The 13824-nt window shown below is 39.3% G+C and overlaps 1 protein-coding gene across 1 annotated transcript in view; it reads left to right on the top strand.

The window, feature by feature from the left end:
- LOC128745750 (uncharacterized) overlaps positions 1-12884 on the top strand; it is a 28025-nt gene extending 15141 nt beyond the window's left edge. Inside the window, exons 2-3 of the mRNA XM_053842825.1 lie at positions 3293-3418; positions 12778-12884. Of these exons, the coding sequence (XP_053698800.1) occupies positions 3293-3418; positions 12778-12884 (233 nt within the window). The remainder of the gene's footprint in view (positions 1-3292; positions 3419-12777) is intronic.
- The last annotated feature ends 940 nt before the right edge of the window (positions 12885-13824 follow it).

Genomic DNA, 13824 nt, shown 5'->3' with positions numbered 1-13824 from the left:
CCGACCAATATCATGAACTATAACAAGTATTTTTGTGAATACTTTCCATAATTGCTTCAAGCGTTACACGAATTGTCAAATCGGGTTGTTGAAATCACAGCAGCCAATGAAATTTGTTAGTGATTTAGCAGTATGTAAAGATTCTGTTAAATGGAAAAATACAGTTTTTGTGAGTTTAAGTGTTATTGACATGAGCTGTGTGTTAAAAGTGCTAATATAGTGATAGATAGCGAAATGGAAAAATCCGCTACCGTGAAAGTGAGGGAACAGGGAGAACGATAACAGTGGAGGAAGTTATGATATCCGATATTCTGGATATGGAAATTAAATTATCAATCCGTTTTATTGACGGCAGTTTCGTTGAGGTGACAATGAAGGCCGCTTTACCCAACGCCGCAAGTGGTGAAAAAGAACCTGCCTCAGATATCATCGATGCAGCCGAGAAAGCAAGAACGGAAACGCCTCCATTGGCATAGTAATAGCTCTTGGCGAAATGGCCGCATCTAGTACCAGAGAATATCATAAAGTACCGGCTAAAACTTATAGATCAGAGATGAATCCGGTCCAAATATCGTTTAGTAGATTCAGTGATTCACTGTTCAGTAGATAGCTTACCGACTCTCACCGAGCATAAGAATAACGAGGATTGTTTCGACTCCGAGCACTTTTCAAGAAATTACCAATCTATCGATCGATCGATCCAGGCAACTCTAGTAACAACCCGCATGATTTTAACCATACTCTAATCATAACCATGTCCTCCAATCAAGAAGCAGTTTTTGTTCTCAGAAATTGTTCTGACTACCGAATCCAAACTGTTGCCTGGTATAAAGCCCTATTTAGAAAGTCACGTCGAGTGTCACTTTGCTCGACTGGTCTACCTTTGGCATTATGATTTTATCGCGTAACTCGACTGGGTCGACCGCTAAAAAGTTACTGACTCAACCATCAGTAAATTACGAGTGAGCTTGTTTTATTTTGGCGGTGCATTGAGCCGCTACGCTGTCCGTTCTCTCGACACTCGACACTCGACAGTGATTGTGCCGAGTCGAGCTAGGGTAACCAACGTATTTTGGACCCCCTCAACAGCTGTACATAATTTGGACACTTACAGCAAAATCAAAAGGAAGTGTCCAAATTATGTACAGCTGCTGAAGGGGTCCAAAATAGGTTGGTTACCCTACTCAGCAGATTTTACAAAATATGGCTCATAACACCAACAATATCAGTTATGGGTATTCGTCAAGCAACCTTAAAATCAATGGGTCGTTAAGAACCTTCACCATACAAAAACGTGTGATTTTTCATACATATTTTTGAATATAATGATGATAATGGTTGATCCGCATACTATTTGAATTTTATCGTACCATTATAACTATGTTAGGTAGTCAAAACATTACAACAATTAATACTGCAATAGCTATAATAACGAAATGGTTGAATTATTTTCTTGACACTACTACATATGGTCGATTTTGGTTTTATAACTTGAAAAATCTGAAAAAATAAAATTTAGCTGACATTTTATTAAACTGCCTGGGCATGCAATTGCTGATACTGTTGGGCTCATTGTTTCTATTGCTGTTGAGCCAGAACATTTGCACGACATTAAATTTTGGTGACTGGAACTGTTGTTGCTGCTGGCTCTGCTGTTGGTGTTGTTAGCAACATCAACCACTACGGGAGCAGCTGCAGCTTGGTGTTGTAATTGTGCCTGTTGCAGAGCAGCTGCTTGCTGAAGAATAACCTTATACTGTCCTCCGATCGTATACCGATGCAACTGTTCTTGTGTGATTTGTAACTATTATTATTGCTGATGTTGCTGTGTACCAGAGCAAGTGTATCTGGGAGCCTTTGTCGGCATCAACCATCTAGTGGCCCCACCCGCTGTTCAGTGGCTGTAGGAAGGTGGGGTACGTTTACATCTGAAGTGATGGTAGTGGCCTAAATGAAGAAAATTGCGATTTAATTTTTAAATTCATCGTTTTCTACTAAAGATATAGATACTTATAGCTGACTGAGCATCTGTAGATCAAGCTTGGCGAGTGCGACATTGTTCGTCGCTAACCTCGGCTAGGTTGATATTATTGCTGTCTTCTTCGATCGTTGACGATGTGCCTGACGGGGTCAACTTAGTTTGGTTACCAGCGTTGGGCAGGCTCTTGCAATTCATTCCGATTAAGTTTACAATGGCTTCAACATCTAGACAGCTATGTTTCTTCCAGCCTTACTGGATGCTGGATAATATTAGACGCGTGCTGATGCACTTGGATGTACTCCGGTGTTGACAAAAAGTCCAAGCGAAAGTTGTGTATTATCTCACAGAAAATATAGGATGAATTGCCAGATCAGTATCTGAAAAGTTAAATTTACAGTGATGTACTGGAGGTGGCAGCAAATATAACTTACTGTTAGCTAAGTAAAATGTTAAGCTAGGTTCTGTAGCATTTTCTCGCGCGGAACTGTGAGCACTTCTACTGCCAGCGCCAGCGCCACTTAATCCAATTCCGCTGGTACCAAATACACCACCGGCCATGTTAATGCTACTATTGCTGCTAGTGGTCATTGTGGTGATGCTGTTAACACTGGACTTCGACTGCTGCAACTATATCTTCCACCACTAAAGTCGCCACTACTACCGATGCCGGAATTCAATTTTAAACTGTTTGAATCAAGGTTTATCCGATATATTGACGTTTGCGACACTTTTGCACTTGTTGGTTCTATTATCACTTGCCACCGGATGGTTTGTTTACATACATTTTGTCAAATCCCGCGGTTTCGATTTGAGTTTTCGTGCAAGATGACTGTATTGATTGATTTATAATGCATGTAAACCACTTTTCCTTCAATGAAAACTTAACAATTTGATTATTATCTGCCGGGCGAACATAGAAATTTCAATTCAAACTCTAACACAATGTAAACAAACCAATTGCTGTCAAAAGACTGAGGTTGGGAGCTCCCGTTCATGATTTCAAGATTTTAGTCGAGAAATCATGAGTAAAATTCCACTTACCAGGAATTTAATTCATGGTTCCAAGTTGAATGATTCATGATTTCAATATCTTGCGGGCAAAATAGTAACGCTTAGGTTGCGTTACGATAAAGAAAAGTATGGAATCATGAATATTATTCATGGTGTATATTCATAACATGAAAATACACTAGATTCTTGAAATCATGAGTCATTTTTCGCATTATGGAGATCAAATTTTTACCCGTGTATCAGCGAAAGAACTAATTTCTAAATCTTACTGAAGCGAAAAATCTTCTCCATTGTTCTCAGAAAAACTGCCATGGATTCCGCACACTTGCTATGTAGGGAAGGAACGGTGTCAGCCGCATACCAGTTCCTGCAGCAAATATCGTGAGATTCGTGAATGCTGTTGCGATCGACTGCTAATAGGTGAATGTAAGTAATAAAAACTTAGTCATTAAGCGTAAGTGTTCCCATTATTAAACAAGTTATAGAGTAAACACTTGAACACTTTCTGGTTAGAATCTAATATCACTTAACCTTAAGCGTGATCATCCATGCAAAGACTTTCTTTAGCCAGATAACGATGCACCAACTCCAGTCGGTATAGGTCAACAGCAACCGACCGCGAGTTTATATAGTTTCTTCACGCATGACCTAAAACTATAAATAATGTTACTGAATCTAAACATTCAGTTAGCTTCTGCTTGCAGTCTTTAAGTCTCGTTACAGACATTTACATCAGAAATGAAGTTCGAAGCTTTGCAAACATCCAATCTTAACCATAACAAACTGCAGCGTGATTAGAGCAATAAAATGTATAAAATCAGATGATAGGTAAATATTTACGTTTTTATATTTTTCGGTGTTTGAAGCGACTTGTTGTACGTGCCTTCGATATTATTTGATTCAGCGAATAAGTCTAAACGATCAATGGAATTACGACATACACATATATTTGATTATATTTGATTTTATTGATCCTGTGCCGGCTGCCAGCTGGGAATGAGCAGTTCTACTGATCATTGTTATTATTTCGATTTCAAGGTTATGCGTTTTGTTCAATATATGGATACACGGAGAAATTGGGATAGGGGAAACTACAGACACATAAATAAAAACAATTGTGATGAACAATCAATGTTTCATTTTTAGTCACTTTCATGTATAAAAGTAACCCTAAGTAATAGTAACATAAAAGCACCGAATTTCAAACTCAAAAGATAAGTTTTTACAAAAACACCCAATTTAATCCATCAAAGGTACATTACTACCAGCGATCAAATAATCAATATGCCAAAGTTCCTGAGTCCAGATATTTGAGAGGAGGCCCTACACTGGAAATTTGATAAACTCGATTTTTTTAATTTTCGCGAGGCTTATACCTGCACAAATGTTATGCCCAAATGATTTTTCGGTATCCGATCTCGATGAAAATGCAGAGCAATAACTGTGGGGTTAGCTCAAAGGAAATGCATCGTTGTACAATACTTTAACCGTTATGTGTTCGGCTGGGTACCCGGGTACCTTTTGAGACTTTATTGCCTAGAAAAACAAGGTTTACGATAACTCATCTAGCTAAAACTCGTAGAATGCTCCTAACTAGTGGGAATAAACATTTGTCATCAACAGATTGCCTGTAGCAGCAGGGGGGTCGAAGGGAGAGCCTTCGAATTTTTATACCCCATAAGTGTCCGGATGGGTACACACAACGTTGGTATCAAAATTCATGAAATCACTCCAGGAGTTGATGTTTATCCATTTTGAGTCCATTCAACTTACAAGTTGAAGACTACAGTCTTCGGAATGGCCACTCGGATAGAAACCCTAGCAATAAGTATCAAAATTCACGAAATCACTCCAGGTGTTATGTAATGACCATTCCGCAGCAGGTTCCTGTGGAGCCCTATGAGACCATTAACATGTTTGGTTAGAACCCCCAGCAATATGTATATCAAACTTCATGAGTTGATTTTTATCCACTTTGAGTCCATTTGATGAGTTGTCCCCAGAATGGTCACTCCGGAGCAGATTCCCGTGGAGTCCTACGAGGCCACTAGCATGCTTGGATAGAAACCCCAGCAATATGTATGTCAAAAATCATGAAATCACGCCAGGTGTTCATTTTTGTCCATTTTGAGTCGATCTGACAAGTTGTCCCCAGAGTTACCATTCCGAGGACAACTCATAAAATTGTCTCAAAATGGATAAAAATCAACTCCTGGAGTGATTTCATGAAGTTAGACATACATATTGCTAGGGTTTCTATCCAAACATGTTACTGGTCTCATGGGGCCCCACAGGAACCTGCCCCGGAATGGCCATTCCGAAGACAACTCGTTTAATGGACTCAAAATGGATAAACATCAACCCCTGGAGTGATTTAATGAATTTTGATACCAATATTGTGAGGTTTTATTGACAATTGTACACATTTGTCTTGGATCCGTAACATGGTCCCGGAGATCCGGATTTACGGGAACCAGACGTAGTCCCAGGCTTGGTATGTCTCATGGCAAATTCTCCAATTTTTTGACGGTTTAAGATCCAAAAGCGGTCAAGAATTGATAAAGTTAGAAGCATTTCATTTCGGTAGGTACCCGGGTACCCATCCGAACACTTATGGGCGTTAAATTTCCCGTACACATAACAGTTAAACACGCTTTTCTCGAAATCATGTTTTTTTCCAGCGGCGGTACATGGTATCTCCACCCAGTTAGCTTCGAAGTACGATGCTGGTCTAACAAGCCAGTCATCATATGTTCAAATCTCGGCTGGGCAGTGCTGCTAGAGTCAATAGGATCGTTGCACTAGCCCCGTAATTGTGCTGCACTTTAATAACCGACTACGAAGTGTGTCGATAAAGAAGGGTCAAATTTTAGAGACGTTTGTAACCCAAGGCTTTGCCTATTTTTACTTGTACAGTCAGTCCACAATCATGCGTCACGCACAAATATGGGTCATTTTAGCTTCAGCTGCTAATTTCCGTTTAAATATCACCTAATGACTGATCAAATTGTTAATGCTACTTATGAGTAACAATTTCATCAATCAATTAGCATAGTAATCACGCATTAATCGGCAGAAAATGCTAAAATGACCCATAATTGTGCGTGACCAATATGGACTAACTGTATCTCAAAATCAAGAGGTCCGATTTAGGTTAAATTTTTTTCAACATGTAAATTAACTATTTAAATTGTTACGTAACCGGTTTTCGATATCTCAAATTTTAAATTTTTTATAAGCTCTCAATTGGCGATTTTTGATGAAAAAAACACATTTATTTGGAAAAATGGTTGTCATTTTAATAATATTTCGAATTTTCAAACACCGCTTGTTAACAATTTAGGATTGACCTGATGTTTCAAAATCATCATTAAAATCCGTTCTCGGATGCTCTGTTTGTTCCCGGTAGCAAGCAACTGTTTTCTAGAGAGCATCCAGGCATCCAGTTGCTTTCAAAATACTCACTATTTTTGCATTTAAAAATATAAAATTTTTTTACAAATATATCATAATCAAAATAACATTCTACGTTCAAAAAAAATTGCTAAAATGGATGATTTTTCGACTTTCCAGATGTGGGTGCCTCCTAACTGCATTTTAAAACAAATCTTTATATTTCGCAACCAGTAAGAGATAGATAGTTTCTAAGTTTAGCAAAGTTGCTTATTTAAGTTGGTTCTACGACTTTTGTAATGACTCTATATTTTCTTGGATGCATTTATAATAACCAAAGTAAGACATAACCCTTTTTTACGGATTTGTACGCTAAAGGAAATGATTGCATTTATGAGCTTTAGTCCCACTATGCATTTAAATAGATCGAATAGATTCATATCAGTAAAAATTTTCTTAAATAATTTCATCAATGTTTTATTAAATAACTTATGATCGCTAAGACCATTTTTTACAAAATTTAGCAGATATGTTCAGAGCGTCGAGGCCTCTCCCTTGATACTAAAATAATTATAATCTGAGCACAAATCTGTTTAGCCATCTCTGCGAAACGTGAGACTTATCGACACCATGAAAAAGCACATTTACTCTCTGAGGAGTTGTTCGAAAATCATCATTTTTACCTAGAGATCAAAAATGATGATTCTTAAGACAATGAGTAGTCATCAACTTTTCGTCGGAAAGCCCAATTTCGGAAACAGTTTTTGGACTCAAAACAGGGATGCTGTGAAATGTATTCACTGCATTCTTTATGCCAATCTGAACACAGAGAATATATTTTCATGGGCAGAATTTTTTTTCCAAACAAAAAAACTGCTTTTAAAATTTACAGAATCAATGACGATACATTTCTCCTTAAGTGCTAAATAAAGGTTTCAAATGTTTTCAAAAGATAAAAGTACAAAAAGTTTAAACAAAATCGAAACACTTTTGAATTTCGATGGTACATTTTTCATGGAAATGTTGAGGCGCGGAATGCATGGAAGTAGAACTGTGTCTGTACGCTACGTTTCCATATGATCTCTAACACTTCATGTTGATCTGCGATAACTTTTTTTTTTTTTTTTTTCAAATATCATCCCTAGTAAACGTAAACCAAATTATCCATTTATTAGTGAACGATAAATAGATTTATATTTACTTTCGAGCTCTCAATCCAAACAAAAATAAATCCAGTCCAGATCTCATTCCATCATTGTGCATGTAATCTATAGCAACAACCATGCTTTTGTACGCGACCAGCGTCACAAGATAAACATTGAGGTGCTAAGTGTTTAGCAAGTTCAAATGCTTCCAGTGGTCTATGGAATCAATCATCATATCGCGCGTTTCATTTCACGAAAAGCCGCTAGCATTCTTGTATACTACGAAACGGCACCATTACCGTAGTCCATATAACACCGAAAATTGATTAACACCTAGTTCGAAAGATGTTTGAAAGCCAGTCGGCAATACAATTTTTCATCGTTCGAAAAATGATGAACATCACTTCAACCGCTCATGTGGGTGTGTGGGAAAGTGTTTCCACTTCTTTCTATATTTGGATACAAGTGTACTTTTTCTCAATCAATTTGAAGTTTGTGCAGTATTTAACTAATGTTTGTTTATCAATTTACAACAAATTGCTTATCATATCAACACAACATTTAACTAATATTTCATGATCATGTGGTAGGTAAAACTGCTTTACTTATGCTTGATTTATTATTGCAACCAGCCGAGCGAATCCGTAGTTCAAGATCAAAATAGCGTAACATCTATACCACGTGATCACCGCGAGCACCAATCGCTCCTTGAAACTGTCATGGTGAGTACGTGGTTCTGGTTCGTATTTTGTCTCGAGATCTGCGATGCGTTTCTGAAATCAGATCGGTTAACCACAAATCGATTATACCTCAGTACAATGCTACTTGGGCTGCCTGTGGCCTTCTGGATTGCTGATTTATTTGTCGTCATCAATCGTTACTCATCAAGTCAATTAGCTATCAAAACTAGTTGCGAGTGGCTTAGTAGAATTTCAAAATTGACAAAACACAGACAACAAATCCCGCAAATTCTCAATTCGACTGAATCAGTACGCTTCTTCCATTTGAACGCATTTTTTGAGGACTGTTGACATGTCGAAATTCCGGACAGTTTGGAGGATTTATCTCTTTTGGCACGAAATCGACATTATTAGCTGCATACCACTCTAGCACCACTCTAGAGTACTGACAGCTAGCTAAATCAGGTCAAAATATAACATTATCTTTATGTTAACCAATGAATGGTAAAATCCGTTTCTTCGAGTTTCTTTCATGTACACACTTGATGTGATTATTGAGAAAGTGATAAAAGGCTCAGTCTTCAGTCCACAGCCACATATTCCTTCCCAGACAATGGCCTTTCTTGCAAATTTATCAGCAAAAACCAGTTTATACTGCCTGGTCCATCACCATGCCCAGTTGCATCGTAAAATTTTTGATCGGAAAGTTACTTGAAATCCATTTTTACGCAGGTTTCATCGTTCATCAAAATACATCCGTTGAATTTCGCCTAAATTTGCTCGTATAAACGCTTAGTAGTACGTTTCTTGGCTACCAAAATCTGCTTCAAGTGCCGATTCGTATGTTTACTGGCATTGTAAGTCCTACAGTCTTCTCGAGCGTGGATATTCCGCGTGGTTTAATAGTTGGCATCGTACTTATTTTACTTTAGTGGCAACGGTCCGTTACGGATCCTGCGCTGAACGAATTATGGTCCTCCAGTATCGTTGGTCCTGGGCTGCCGTTCTCCAATCCCCACGAACACCAGCTGAACGTGCATCATCTTCGACAGCACATACTCCGGGTGCGGAGTCTGCCTCGGAATTGTTCTTCCTCCCTGATCCTGACAATGATCCGGTGGAATGCTTCGTACAGCCGCTCGCTCCCCGCTTTTAGAAGTTCAGCCGGGATACCGTCCTTCCCAGCAGCCTTACCATTTTTCAGCCCACTGATTGCCTTTCTAACCTCCTTCTGTGTTGGTGGCTCCACAGCTTGACCATCGCTTACAATTCCTATCATGTCCCTGCTGATCTCTGCATTTACCTCTCCATTCAAGATTCAACAGTATCTGGAAGTGCTCCTTCCACCTGGCTGCTCCCGCCGTTTTGTCGGTAAGCAGGTTGCCAGCACTATCATTGCACATCACAGGCATGGCAAAATTCCTGCATCTCACCGTTTTATAGGAACTCCGTGTGTCGTTGCTGGCGGTATAAGTTGATTATGCTGTAGTTGAAGAATTTGTCCTTAATCCTCAATACGCATATACGGTCATCTACGGGCCTCCACCGGATAACTCGTTGCTTTTGTTTTCCCAACACTACAAAGCCGACTCCATGTTCTGCTTTTTAACCGCCACTGTAGTAGATATGGTACTTGAAAGAAGTACCTGCAATAGGGTCTACTGCACGGAGCTCTCGAGCAAGCAAGCCAGCCCGTGCCGTTTAATGGAGAGTTCGGACATTCCAGGTATCAAGTTTCCAATCATTATCCCTTAATAGTTTCCGTGTTCCTTGCCGTGTCCTATACCGATTGTTCCGTCCTGAATTTCTCTCTTCGTTTTTCGTGGTAATTGAGTTTTCGGTATACTACCTCACCGGGGTTGCGTTACCTACATCCCGCTGAAAGGTCTGCCATCTTAGGAATAGCTTGCGGAATGCAGCATTTTATATTCAGCTACCCGTTTCGAGACAGACGCTGTGTGAGCCGCCCCTCACCTGGAGAACAGGCGCTCTAGTTCGCACCTCCTAGCTTAGCTGCTTCAGTAAGTACATGAAGCATTTCCGGGTAAGGCCATCGACCGTCATCATTTAACTTAGATCTGCGTGGAGGCGCCAGGTGGGAGCTTGAGAGAGCCAGAGCTATGTTTGACACTCCTTCTAGCAATATCCCGGGCGGAGATGCCAGGCTTGGATTAAACGCACCTCAATATCTTCCTCCTCAGTTCCGATTTTCTTAAAAGTTCTTTGCCACTGTTGCGGCACAAAGCCGCAATATGACCGCGTTGACCTTCACATCTAGCAGAACAACAATCAGTGTACTCGGTCGAATATGAGACAAAGCGCTATTGTTGTTCTGGCTAGATATAGTAACAATAAGCTATCGAACGATGTATAAATAGGGCAATAAACAACGTGAGTCTAGTAGTTCAGTCCGTTCGGAGCCACCGCCGCTGGCGGTGGTGTGCAAAGCGCAACACTTTCGTCACATATTGCATAATAATATCACAGTCCCGTTGGTAACCGGCCCCCCTTACGACGATCACGGAACAGCCACTTTTCCACACGTAGGTTCTCCTTACAACCCTTCAGATCAATACACACTGTTGATTTTGGCATTTTTTGCACTTTAGCCAATTTTTATCCAAACTAAGAGGGGAGTCCAGATCTACTTTTAGTCAGTCTTTATTTACATATACACGACACGAATGCATTATTAAAGTGTAAAATGTCATAAATAAATAACAATAACAACAACTTACATATAGGTCCAGGTCTGTCGGTCCGGCAGAACAAAGAGATGAAAGCAAAGATCTCCATTGCCGACGATTACCCGCTATGGCTTTCACCTGTCGCTAAGACAGGTTCTTGTCAACAGGTCGGATGTCGCTATCTAAACAGCGTCCCCATGAGCCTCTGGGTCTGCCTCTCCTACGTTGTCCTTGCGGACTCCATCCGATTACTTCCCTGCAGATCTCGTTCGCTCTTCTCCTCAAGGTGTGTCCACTTCCACCTACGGTTTTGCGTTGTCTCCGCTGAGTTGTACCACCTTTCGCAGGCATATAGCAATACGGGTTTAACGTTTGAGTTGAAAACTCGGGTTTTCATCTGTAGTGATATGGTTTCTACGCGATAAACTTAGTTTTTGCTACATTGACTGTGAGACTCGCTGCCTGGGAGCTCTCAGAGAGATTATCTATCTTGCTTTGCGGCATTGTGCGAGTCGTCGTCCACGTTAAGGGCATTTAGCTGCTCTATCGTTAGATGCAATCCTCGATTTGTTCTACTGTCCAACCGACTACAACCAACTAATATCTTACCCATAACGATAAGGAATATGGAGTTCTGTGTCACACCACCAATGACCCCTATAGGTTCGGACAAGACGCCACTGTGCAACACCTTGCATGAGAACACCGCGTACTGAGCATCGATTAAATGGACTAGCATATCTTGAACTTCTCTACGCCTAAGTGTGCCCCTGATGTTTTCATCTTTGAGTTGGTCAAACGCTTTTTCGAAATCAACTAACACCAGCAGAAGCCTGCTGGAATTTATTAATCTGCTCCAATATAATGCGGAACGTTATTACATGGTCTACACATGATCGACCAGCATGGAATTCAGCTTGCTGGATCTGGTTAAGGATAACTTTACAAAGTACTTTCCGAGTAATGCCTCGCCAGTCACCACATTCAGTTAGGTTTCCTTTTTTGGGACTTGGGGCGAACCAACTACCGGTTGAAATCCGAATTTAAAAAGTAAATAAATAAATAAATAATTTTTTTAGGAACTTTAACAATGCGCTGCATCAAATCCACCGGAAAAGTTGCGGTTTGCTATATATTGCTGCATAGCTGATGCATCATCTGGGCTGATAAAGATGGGTTTGCTTTGAGCATCTCGGTTGTAATGCAGTTTATCCCTGGCGCTCAGATGGATTTCATACTTTTGACCGATGTTTCAATTTCATCCAATGATGGTGCCTCAGAGTTGACTTCTGGCTTTAGTTTTCAGAAGGTCGCATAATTAACCTTTTTGCATGCATTATGCCACCTTTTGAGAATTGACGCCAGACATGCTTAATGCGACGAAAAAGCTCCGAGGCAGCAAAGATATGTATTTTTGGATAGAACTAAATGTAAACTCAACTATCTGAACAATTTTAGGTGAAATTAAAGCAAAATTGTAATTGTGTGGTACATACATATTGTACCGGGATGTTGAATCTGAACATACTGCCGATAATTGTAAGCGGTAGGCACCATACAATTGTCCTAGCGCTATCGAAACATCAGCATTCAGTCTAGAGTTGAACCCTTTTGAACATCTTTTTAGATAATTTCATTTCTAAAATTTTATAAAATTTTATGCGCTGCTGTCCGAACACTTTTTTGGTTGACTGTAGATTATAATATAGAGTTTGGCATTAGATTATAAATATCAAGGATCACTACCTATTTAAGATTTATTATCCCACTTTAATGGTATTGATATATCGCAGGAGAAGCAATGCCAGAACAGAACTATGTATGTCTTTTATGCTATTGAGACGAGATGATTATTTTTCTTCGTTTCTGTTTATTTTCAGACGCAGCGAAATTCTCCGCAGGAACGCGCACCTGTACTAGAAGTCTAGTGGCCAGCTGGGTTCTGTCAGTATTTTGGATAACTGCGGCAATGCGTTACTTAAGTTAACTATGAAATGACAGGCATCAGCGTGACCCACTGAAGACCGTACTATTACAAGGCCATATTATGTAGCGAATAGATACTTAAAATACTTCGATAGATTTACCAGGTTATACTTAAGAAAAAACTAGTGAAGTGACCTTGAAACTTGAATACGTGGCTTTGCAAAAATCAACAATAATTATTATATTTAGAGTGTTTACTAAAAATCAAATTTCCATACAGTCATAGTTACCATCTTTTACGATCGTTTTGAGTGAACAAGCTATACGCCCGCTCACCCGTTCAATTGATAATATAAAAGTTGTCGATTGTTTTAAGCAGGTTGCAAAACTATCTGTCTAAATGCTGCGACCTATTGGTAAAACAACATTCGAATGTATTATATTATATTGTATTGAACTAAATGCATTTATTTTATATTTAACAACATTTTAGCTGCTGGTACGTACAGGATTTGTAAAGCCTGTCATGCGATTCATGATATGTGTACAACACATGAATGATTATAAATTTTGTCACATTTAATTTAAAATAGTTCGTTAATTTTTCTTTCCGAAATCACAAGGTTAGCATATAAATCATACAAGCAAATTCTCTTTTATTTGTTCATGCTATTACATTGATGAGTAAATACCTATTTGATTTTAGCGTGTTGAATTTGATAGAATAAAAATTGAATGCAAGTTTCTTGAATACAAGATACTATCCGTCCACCTGCTACTGTACAAAATTTTGTTCCTTAGTGCGCCTTATACGTATGCAATTTGTTTTACACTAGCCATTCAGAAACGTTCGTCGAACGTTAGGCCGCCTCAATAGGGTTACCTAGAGAGAATTAGAGAGTCGCCATCTGAAACAAATAATCTACACTCTTAAATGATTCTACCTGTAAATTGGTCGGATTTAGTTAAAGCTAGGTTGAAACTACTCAAAATGCCCTTAA

The sequence above is a fragment of the Sabethes cyaneus genome, chromosome 1, assembly GCF_943734655.1.
Source record: "Sabethes cyaneus chromosome 1, idSabCyanKW18_F2, whole genome shotgun sequence".
In the NCBI taxonomy this organism is placed as follows: domain Eukaryota; kingdom Metazoa; phylum Arthropoda; class Insecta; order Diptera; family Culicidae; genus Sabethes; species Sabethes cyaneus.
Note: the sequence above shows the minus strand (reverse complement) of the source record. Positions and strands in the feature narration are given on the sequence as shown.